The 11,243-nt window shown below is 35.4% G+C and overlaps 1 protein-coding gene across 3 annotated transcripts; it reads left to right on the top strand.

The window, feature by feature from the left end:
* The first annotated feature begins 724 nt into the window (after positions 1-724).
* Positions 725-10,989, top strand: tmem106ba (transmembrane protein 106Ba). Of its 3 annotated transcripts, none has more exons than XM_008430961.2 (8): positions 725-832; positions 4,762-4,974; positions 5,936-5,999; positions 6,131-6,290; positions 8,011-8,151; positions 8,990-9,039; positions 9,114-9,167; positions 10,560-10,989. In XM_008430961.2, exons 2-8 carry the CDS (start codon positions 4,776-4,778, stop codon positions 10,678-10,680), a joined length of 789 nt encoding a protein of 262 aa, XP_008429183.1. In that variant the 5' UTR covers positions 725-832; positions 4,762-4,775; the 3' UTR covers positions 10,681-10,989. The 3 variants fall into 3 exon arrangements, with proteins under 3 accessions (XP_008429183.1, XP_008429181.1, XP_008429182.1); XM_008430959.1 differs by having other exon boundaries at positions 726-832; positions 4,768-4,974; XM_008430960.1 differs by having other exon boundaries at positions 727-832; positions 4,765-4,974.
* Positions 10,990-11,243: the final 254 nt, after the last annotated feature.

The following is an 11,243-nucleotide window of genomic DNA, read 5'->3' as shown; positions in this document are numbered from 1 at the left end:
GTAAAAAGAGACGACAGTGTAGTCAGAAATTTAACTCAAGTCAGAGTAAGGGTTCAAAATGATATTACTGAAATAGAGATAAAACGAACTGTGCAGTAAAATTACTCATAAGTTATTTTTTTTTCTTTAAAAAGTTACTCAAGTAAATGCAACAAAATATAACTGGTTACTATCTACTCCTGGGAATAGCAAACGTTTGAATTTGAAGAAAGTAAAAAATAAACTAAATCTATTTATCTTCTAGTTGTGGCATTGAGTGAATAAAAAATATTTTGGGAATTATGGCCTAAAAACAAGAAATGAGCCTGATGCCTTTGTCTTTAATGCATTAAGTATTTGGTTTGAACTATAGTGTTACAAAACCATCATGCAAATGAAGGCAACTCTGATCGAGGCCACAAATACAGTTTGGGACAAAGTTATATTCATTTCCATGTATTTTTAAGAAAAGTTTAGTATTTATGTGTTTAATAAAAAATACCAGATGAAAATACTGAATGCTATATGAATAAATAAACAAATAAATAAAGCTGATACATCAAATAATATTTAAAAAAATGGATTGTGAAACTGCTCTGCCAACAATGCTCTCTTCCTCATCATGCTTGAAAATGTGGCGGTCATTGCAGGTGTTACTCAAATTTTATCAGTAAATGATTCGCCTCAAACTACTGCTGCAGATATTGACCAATCAGAGGCTCTGATGCAGTGACCTGACCAATAGGAGAGGCGAGGGGCGTTGCCGGCCTTATTCTGGTCTGTTGCGTGAACCCAAACAAACGGCGAGCATTTACAGCGGATGGGAGACGCGTTCGGATAAAACCCATCAAAGGTAAGACCTTACGTTTGAAGAAAAACTCACCTGTGTAAGTTTTCATTTATTTATATTTAACGGTTTGGATTAGCGGCTAATCTCGCGCGACATGCGTCGTCGAGCAAACATTTTAGTCGTGAAATGTAATTTTGAGCGTCATATTAACGCCTCCAAAGAATAGTCTGTTTCTTCTAAATGTGGACGAATAAACTAAATAAAATAACAGTCGCGTTTAGTGTTGAGATTAAAAGAGGTTTAGCTCTTCTTTTGTTCCCCAGCTGGTCGGTACGTTGTGTTTTTGGTTAGCTCCTGTGGCAGCAGCATGGCGGAGGCCTGGTTTGTTTTAATATTCAAACAGCAAACGGACACACCACAGCCTGTTTTCATCACTCAGTATTATATATGTCCGGCTGAAATGAGTTAAAACTGTCAGTGAATGAGGTCGACAAAGGTTGGTGTGGCCTAATAATCAGCAGACTACAACGGACTAAACCTATTAAGCTGTTAAGTGGGAAGAGCCGAGGCTTTAACTCCACATTTTCCACACAAAAATAGTCAAAAGTGCAAAGGCGCTTCTAGAAAAGTTTGTAAAGGGCAGCTAATAATAATGGCACACCAAAATCAAAAACTGGATCAGAATTTTACAAGCAAGATAGGTTGATATGGTGGATACAATTAGAAATATTGAGATCCTCCTTTTCCCTTTCATAATTTGTAAATTTATGTTTCAACTGACTCTGTATAAAAACGTAACTAATTTTAAAACATAAATTTTTAGCCCACTTAATTTTGAAAGGTTCTCCTAATGCTGCAGAATGTAACTTTTGTAAAGTTTTTTTTTTTTTTTTTTTTTTACATATTTGTTAAAACTGTCACCATATCATGTCAGTATGTTGTGAAAACATTTAGCCTTTTGAGGAAATGCAGCACACCCAAGTCGTCCCAACCAAAAACAACCAATCAGAGCCAGGAGGAGGGTATTAACGCTTTCAATCAATCTAATGCATTCGCTGCTAAATGTGCTAATGGTGAAGAAACAACTTACTGCTTCAGGAAAACTGTTTATTCACTGTCGTTGGCGGACATGTTATCTAGCCTGGTAGGCTGTGCTAGCTGCAGCGCCACAGGAGCGGTTATTGACGGCGCCAAGACCCTCCGGACTCTGATTGGTTGTTTCTAAATAGCACTGGAAGAAGGTAGTGTGACTTTTTTTTTTTCTTTTTTTCCACAGATTCTGTATTATGACATACTCTCACAACATAGTGACAATATCAACAAATACTTAAAAAATATTTTAATTAATTATTTTGGTTTTCCACTTACGGCTATTGAAAACATTTACAAATGAGAATATTGCATCAAGCCAGTTTTAATCTGAAAAATTAGTAATATTCTAAATGACTGAATATAACTTTTTTTACATTACATGCTTTCAGAATGAGAGGTTGTTTTGAACTCTTTGACTTGGGTCAAATTTGTTGATTTTCCTTCAACTGCTGGAGTTCTGGCCCATTCCTCCTGACAGAACCGGTGTAACCGATTTGAGTCATTTCTGCCCACAACTTCTCTATAGGATTAAGATCAGGGCTTTGTCATGGCCAAGCCAAAACATTAAACATATCGAGCTCATTTCATTAGAACATTTCAGCAGTTCAAAGTGTTTTACATGATAAAAATATAACACGATGTAGAAACAGAAAGAAACATGACAATGGGGAAAAAGCATATTTATGCCCAAATTATACAAATTTTGCACAAATTGAACCTTGTTTTCCTTCTTTGTATCACAAAAAATTGGACTTTTTTTAAATTATATTTTTATTGTTGACTGTTTGCACAAACATTCCTAATAAAGCCAAATATGATTCTAATACAAATTAATTTATAAGTAAAAATTTGCAAATATGCATGTCAGGTTAGAAAAGTCAAAGGTGAAACTACTGAACTGTTAGAGTAAATATGAGTTAAAAAAGTGCCCTGTTTACAAAACTTTAAATTTAAAATGATTGAATTGAACTGTTTATGTTGTTCTTACTCACAACAAATGATACCTAAAGGAACTTTACAAGACAAGTTGTCTAAGGCATATTATTTATAAAAATAAAAATAAAAAATGCATTGGACAAGACGACAAGCTTTGAGGACTGGAGGGATATTTAGATTTGATAGCATGCAGCCTAAGGAAATTCGGCTAATGGGATCAAGTCATTGATGTGTCAGCAATGTTCTGTATTGAGCAAGCATGTGGCAGCAGTGGACAGAAACGGCTTCCTTTTAACCTAACCCAGTTAAAAGCGAGCTGCCATTTCCTGTGTCTGACAGGGAACAGACACAGGAAGACATGAACCACAGATAGATTGGTTTTAGACCACTTTCAGTTGTTTCTTAGGAACTATAAAAATACACCCATAATAAACGGATGACATTTTTCTAAACCAAACTTTCTCATTAAGAGAAGGAAATTCTTCATTAGATAAACTACAGTCATGGGAAACTTTATCCATGACTGTCAATTCATGCTTACTAAAGTTAAACTGAAGAGTACAAAAGCACTCATATTAAACAAAGATGGAGTAGAAATGAAAACTTTGATTTAGCCATTTTCAGCCACATGAAAACTCTATTAATATACATGAACATGATTATTTTTAATAATTCTGACCAAAGTGGAGACATATTTGTGTTTGTATGTCTACATGGAAAAAACTGATATTTAATGTAATTAACATCAGAGTATGTGACAAATAATGCACCAATAAATCCATTTACTTTGACATGATTCCCCATCGACATTGTTTTGTTTTAATAACTTTATATTCTAATACAGTATTAAAAACAAAAATAAACCTGCAGCCATGTTTAATTTCTAACAGGAAGTCATGGTTGTTTTGAAGCAATCTGGCTGACACGTTTCAGCTTTGTGCTGCACTGCCCCCTATAGGTTTGGCATATTTATAACAAACTTTCACCAAACTGTTTTTTAAATTTTTTTAAAGGATGTGGCAGAGATATTAGTTTTTATAAAGACTCTTAAACACCTGAGAGTTGGATTGGGGTGTTTTTGGAGATCAGAAATAATTTTTCTCCAAGCATAATGCTCTGGATTACAGCCAAACATTTACACTTTGAGCTCATAGTTTCAAAAAAATACTGATCCTGAATTTTTAAAACCAAACAGAGGCATTTTTTTCAACTTTTTAATCTTTTTCTAACATTTCTGTCATGAACTTTAATATTTAACATGCTAACTGAGGCTGAAATGGAGCTTCAGTTTGTTCAACATGATTTCAAGGTGAATTTGCTGGGACTTGTTGAACAGTTACTGAAGTGCATTTTATTAGCAACACCTGGCTGAGTTTTCTGTTTTTTCCATCTCCTGAATCTGGGAGAGCCAGTTTTGTTCTTATCTAATGCATGTTGACAGTGTGGAAACTGCTGCTTTGTACATTTATGGTTCATTTAAATAAGCCCTGGAAAAAGAAGAGTGGGCTCTTCTGTTTACTATGACTTCATTCAAATTTAATTATGCAATTCGTGTTATTTTAAATACTAGAAAATACTGCTTCAGACTTGCCATCATTGTATGAATATGTTAAAAAACTTGAAGCGGAAACGTTTTTAGTCATTAATGAGACTCTGTCAGTAAAAACAAACTGACTCAGGAGTTAATTTTGTTGTACTGTGATGAATTCACCTAAGAAATTGGAGGGAAATAACAAAAGTACTAGAACATCCAAGAAATATTTGATGTAATAATAAGCTCAGTGTTTAGTGTCACAGAGGATCATTTCATTTGCACCAGCTGCAGCTTCTTCTCCTGGGAAATATTTCCTGGAATCGGTCCAAATTCCAATTTCACATCCAAATGATTCCCTGGCACGTTGTTAGTCAACCGTCATGCTCCTCTGTCTCACTTCCTCTCGCTCTGTTATCTTTTCTGTTTGCAGCAGCAGCAGCAGCCATGGGCAAGGGCCAGTCACACTTGTCCAAAAGCAAAGACGAGAGTCAAGACGCGCTGACGGCTGCTGGCGAGTTCAGAGACGGTCAAACGGAGGACGATGGGAAGCACGGAGACGTGTCTCAGTTCCCGTACGTGGAGTTCACTGGACGGGACAGCGTCACGTGCCCGACATGTCAGGGTACTGGCAGAATCCCACGAGGTAAACGCTTCATTTCATACAAGGCTGGATTGTTTAGCCGTATTTAGCAAGAAGGTCCTGACCAGCAGCTGCTGAAGTGGATTGTGTGTAATTATGTAACGCAGCGTTTTGGTGTCTGCAGTGAGAATCTCAGGTTGTTAAACATCTGGGATGCAAGCTAAGATTTACATGTTGTGTTTTGGCCAGAAATGATTAATTGTGATTAATTGATTTTTGAATTAATCATTAATTTAATCTGTCAGACAAATTTAATTGGATAGCACATTTGAGCAACAAGGCATCATTTTGATGTGATGCTTTACATCACATCAAAATGTTGATGTGACCAACATTTTGATGTTGGTCACATCAAAATGTTGACCAACGTTTCATTCATTATGGTTCAAAGCAGCTCTCTTTAGTAATCGATTAATCATATTAATCATTAACTGGAGCATAAAGACTCAAATAAGGCCGTTTGCTGAAAATCAACATTCCCAGAGCAGTAATTAAGCTAAAGCTGCACCAAAATATATAGATTTGCATTTACATACATTAGGGCTGAAATGATTAATCGTTTACTGAATTAATCAACTATTTTAGCAATTGTTAGCTGGACTATACAGAAAAAGGGCCTTTTTGCTAAAAGAACAATCATGGCAGTACTTAAACCAAAACTGCCTTAAAAAATATAGAAATTGAGAGTTTAGTCTCAAAACAAATATCATTTATCATTCAGCAAAATTTGCTACAGTGACAGCCCTATTCTAAATATAATGTACAAAAGAGTGATGTCATAAATGAATAGAGCTGTTATAGATTGGCACATTGGCACAGATATCTAGAATGTTTTAAATACTGGGGCCAGTGCAGATATTAATATCAGATCAGTGAACATTTAGCATTAAGTTCTGTTTACTGTAAAAATGTTGTTTCTTACTAAGTCTGCTGCAGGACACTCAGCCGTTTGTTTTTCCCACAGGTCAGGAGAATCAACTCGTGGCTCTGATTCCATACAGCGACCAAAGGCTGCGGCCAAGCAGGACGTAAGTCTGCACTCTGACCCCGTCTTAAGGATTAGCTGTTGTAGTTTTCCGTCTGATGAAATGAAAACGCAGCCGCAGTAGGAAGAGGTGTGAAGCCATAAGCATCACTTCTTGTTTCCTTTCTCCTCCAGGAAGCTGTATGTCACCATATCTGTGGCTCTCTGCCTCCTGCTGTCCTGCCTCGCCGTTTTCTTCCTCTTCCCGCGCTCCATCGATGTCACGTACGTCGGAGTCAAGTCTGCCTACGTTTCCTATAATCAGGAGCAGCGAATTGTCTATCTCACCATTACAGTAAGAATTAACTTCATTTATTTTGGTCCTTTTTAACATTTCCATGAATGATGTTAGGCCTGTCAGAATAACAAATTTTGCTGGGCGAATAATTGGGCCAGAAATTATTGTAATAAATGTTGTTTTGAAACCATTTTCAAGCAATATCACCGCAAAAATACAAAATCTTACCAAGCAATTTTGGCCAAATTTTATTGCAAATATCTTAGTTCACATGAAATAAGACAAAACTAACTCACAAGTAGCTTTACAGCAAGAAATAGGAGCTTATTTTAAGAAAAATATTTAATATTGATTAAAAATTACTAATTCCACTGGTAGATTATTTCACTTGTAACGAGACATTTTTCCCATGTTATAAGTTAAACAGTCTGCAACTAATACTTTTTCATCAATATTAGGGAATTATAAACAAGCTGCTATATCTTCCTGAAAAGCAGCTTCTGAGTTAGTTTTCTTATTTTAAGTGTACTAACATTTCCACTAGTAACTAAACCAAAAATACTTAGTAAGACTTTTTTTGTAGTGATATTGATAATGTAATAATAATGCAAAATGGATTCCCAGAGATTAGTAAACTTTAAATTCTGAACATTTAAAAACTGGGAATGAAAGTAAAAAAAAAAAGAAGTTTCTGTAAACAAAATTGTCCTTCAAAAAAAAAAGGCTAGTTGAGGCCAAAGCACCAGACTGAAGACTTTTATCAGGTTTTGGTAACCCTAACCCTACACAACACAGAAATAGAAAAACAAACAATGCTAACAAAACAAGCAAAACAAAAGAAGCTAATGGTAAAAAAAAAAAAAAGACAGAATTGGTACAGAAATGGATAAACAATATTTAAATTTCTGTCAATGGCAAGAACACAAAGCGCAGATAAAAAACACGTAGTTGGGTAGAAGCCTGAGATATACAGCATCATCAAAACCAAAAGGCAGAACATTATACATTTTTCTAAAACATTTCCCCTTTTAAGTGTGTAGACAAAAGAAAATAAACCAGTTTAATCGAACCTTATTGAATTTGTTTAGCAAATGACTTTTATACATTTATTATTATTTAAAGAGTAAAAACGCAGTTTGAACTCCTCACAACAATTCTTCCAAACCTGAATCCGTATATTTGTTGTAGTTGGTAGACTTTAACCAAACCTTTCATTAAAGCATGGTTTGGTTTATGTGTCATAAATTAGACACTGAGTGTGTACTGTGTACTGTTGACTCTGACAGAAAACACTTGTCCATATATGGTCTTTCCTCTTTTAGAGGAAAGACCGGTGTATTATATACCCACCGGTGTATTATAAGCCTGGCGGGCCACCAGGCTTTACTTGTGTTCCCACCGGGATAAGCATTTTATTTTATTTTTTTAATGTTTGCATTTTTTAAGACTTTATAGTTGGTGATGATGTATTAACCTTCCAATTTTTCAATAACACATAATTATCGAGTGATATTTTAAAATTTTCTGCCAACTGTAAACATTTTTTAACTTAAAAACGCGACGGGCCACAGGATGAATGACTACTGTAGCGCCCAACCGCCAGGCTCACCAGGTTTTCTGGGGGAAACCTTGGCTTTCCTTTTGTCAAAATGCTCACCACGTTAGATTAAAATGTCCGTTGTGTGATAAATTCCACCAATCAAAGTTGGCTTTTTAATTGTTTGTTCGACTTTTGTGTAAGAATAACTTTATTTCCACTTGAATCTCTTCCCAACAGAACACTCTGAACATCACTAATAACAACTACTACGCCATATCTGTGACCAACATAACAGCGCAGGTGCAGTTCTCCAAGACGGTGATTGGGAAAACCAAATTCAACAACACGACGGTGATCATGCCTCTGGATGAACGGCAGGTAAACCCAACACCAGTAGCTACACTGGTCAACGGCAGCAGCGTTTCAGAGATGGAGTCGCAGTCACCTGAAGCCACTACAGTGAAGAAAATCCAATCAAATGTATAATCATGAAAAGGTTCTGGTTCCATTGGCTTATAAAATGGGGAAAATGTCTTTGGAAGTGAAATAATCTGCCAATGAAACTATTAATTTTTCATCCATGTTATGGAATTATGTTCTTGGAAAAGCTCCCTTATTTTGCTGAAAAGTTTCTTATGAGTTTTTTGTTTTATTTCAAGTGTACTGAGATATTTCCGCTAGAAAGTCGACCAAAAATACTTGGAGAGATGTTGTTTTGCAGTGTAGGCTGAGTGTGAAAAGTTCTCAAAGGATCTCAAAGCACTGGAAGAAGGTAGTGAAGGTAGTGCTCTCAAAGGATTTGAGAGCAGAATCAAAGTATTCTGCTCTCAAAATTAGAGATGCATCAATCTGATGTTAATGTTTGTACTGATTCTGATATTTTAAAAAAAACATCTGTATCGGGTATCGTGATAATCCATTAGAGCAGATCTATTCAGTCTAATTCTATGCTTGGCGCTCTGAGCGATGACATGATTTATTGTTCATTTTGCATCATATTTAGGGTCAATAATTGCACCTTCTGAGCCATTTCAAAGACAGTTTGTTTACGTTTATTTTTACATTGTTTTTGCCATTATTGATTATTTGGCTGTTTTACTCCTATCTGCACTAACTGAACAAATTAATGTTGTTCTTTACATGTTTAATCAAGCTTGTGAAGTTATTGGTGTGTTTAATTGTGCTGAGTTCTCTAAATGTCTTGTGTGTTATGCAGCTTGACTACACCGTTCCCACAACCATCGCTGATGAGATGAGCTACATGTTGTGAGTATCCGGATTATCTTAAATATCAGTAAATTCTTTATGTTTCATTCTAAGTTGTTTTTTCTGTCCTTTAGTGATTACTGCACCTTACCAACTATTAAAGTCCACAACATAGTGGTCATGATGCAGTAAGTATGGCTTTAATTTGAAGTTCTTGTAACAGTGAGGGATTTGTTTGAGTCTCATTAGTCCCGAATATTTTCCTGCTCCACGCTCACATTGTTGCACCCACACACGTCGAAGAGCCGCCTGGAGCCGAAGCAGCCCAAAGACTTCTGCTTCCTCCTCCATTCATCATCTTTATCAAAGCAAACATTTCTCCAGAGCTTAATTAGCTCACCTAATTTTATTTGCTCAAAGTCATGCAGCAGGTCTGAGTCTTAATATGATCACACTGAAGTGCAGAAGCAGAGAAATCCAGAACGTCTGCAGCTGCTTTTCATTAGATTTGCTGCTAAACCTTGAAACATTTCATTTATCTGCTTCTAAATGTGATTTTTTTATGGCGTTAACAAGGGAATAAAATGGATTTATCCATCCTTCAAGAAAAACTACTGTATTTAGATGTGAGAGATATGGAATTGGATGTATCACAATATTTTGAAACACTTTTATGATAATATATCTTTTTCAGTGATTGCAGGACACAGTATTCACAGGCACACAAACATAAATACGGCTCTTGGAAAACATTTCTACTTTATCGGCTTCTTTAGGACACCAGTCCTATAAAGAAGTGTGATTTTTATTATCACTAAACTACGATGCCGTATTGGGGCCATTTTAGAAAGAAAAAAGAGGAAAAACTTTCTGCCAAAAAACTCAGAAATTTGGAGATTAATCTCAAATATTTCCTAAAGATTTTTGGGGGGAATTTTTGAGCTTGAATAGTTAAAAATTTGCTAAATATTTTTTTTGTTTAAATCTGAAAGTTTGAGATTAATCTCAGAAATAAAAAAAAACAGAGAAATTTCTTAATTTGAAATAATAAAAAAAATGCTAAAAAAAATATTCTGAAACTTTGATTAATTTGAGAAAGTTTTGAGAAAAACTTGGAAATTTCTGAATTTGAAAAGTTGAAAATTTGCTAAAAAGGAAATTCAGAAAGTTTGAGATTGGCCTCAGAAATCTAGTAGGGAAAAAATGGACATTTCTGAATTTGAAAGTGTGAAATTTGCTAAAGGAAAATCAGAAATTTTGAAAATTATCTCAATGTTTGAGTTAAAAACTTGGAAATATCTGTGTTTGAAAAGTAAAAAAAAAAAAAATTTAATAAAATTCTGAAATTTTGAGATTAATCTCAGGAATTTGCTAGAAAAAATTTTTGTGTTTAAAAAAAAAAAAAAAAAAAAAGATAAGAACAAAGATTATGATAAACTTAATGGTATTCAATTTTATTTAATTTTTTTGCAACCTTCTCAACCCCGCTGATGGCCGCCCACTTTAAAAAAAGCACTGCATTGAGGCTAAACTTGAAAAACTTACTGCATAAATCACTCCTTGTGTTGTTTTTGTTTCAGGGTGACGGTAACGACGTCGTACTTCGGTCACGCGGAGCAGGTCTCTCAGGAAATGTACCAGTACGTGGACTGCGGCGGGAACACGACCTCCATGCATGGCCATGTTCAGGTCTACCAGTAGGAAGGAAAAAGTCTCCGTCAGCAAAACTCATTTCTCAGTGAAAATGGTTTCTCCTAAAATACTCATCTGGCCTGAAACGTTGCCCTCCTTCACAGTATCTTTTGCAATATGTGCTTTGAAATTTGACGTTTTCCCCCTTTTAGACTGCAGAGTTCCTCACTGCAAAAACGCAAAAACATCACCAAGTATTGCTGCTCTGGTTTCCAGTTCAAATATCTTGGTAGACAAAATAAACTTACAAGTAACTTTTCAGAAAGATGTAGGAGCTTTTTTTTTTAAGGTGAATAATTCCTTCTTACTGCGCCGTTACCTAGCAACCCCAGCCTAGCCCAGCCCGTTGCCTAGCAACCCAGTATTAGTTCCACTGGCAAGTTATTTTCACTTATAATGTTTTAAAGTAAACTAATCTAGTACCATATCTTCCTGAAAAGTCACTTGTTAGTTTTGTCTTATTTTAAGTGAACTAAGATATTTGCACTAGAATTTAGACCAAAAATACGGGGTAATATTTTGTTTTTGCAGTGTTCCTCCATGTTGAACCTGTTGGAAAGCAGTAGATTTGA

Source organism: Poecilia reticulata, linkage group LG16, assembly GCF_000633615.1.
Source record: "Poecilia reticulata strain Guanapo linkage group LG16, Guppy_female_1.0+MT, whole genome shotgun sequence".
NCBI classification, from domain to species: Eukaryota; Metazoa; Chordata; class Actinopteri; order Cyprinodontiformes; family Poeciliidae; genus Poecilia; species Poecilia reticulata.
Note: the sequence above shows the minus strand (reverse complement) of the source record. Positions and strands in the feature narration are given on the sequence as shown.

Coding starts and splice junctions, on each gene's coding strand:
- tmem106ba (XM_008430961.2), top strand. CDS start 4,776: ATGGGCAAGGGCCAGTCACACTTGTCCAAAAGCAAAGACGAGAGTCAA. Junction 4,975..5,935: donor TACTGGCAGAATCCCACGAG/GTAAACGCTTCA, acceptor TTTTTCCCACAG/GTCAGGAGAATCAACTCGTG. Junction 8,152..8,989: donor TGCCTCTGGATGAACGGCAG/GTAAACCCAACA, acceptor TGTGTTATGCAG/CTTGACTACACCGTTCCCAC.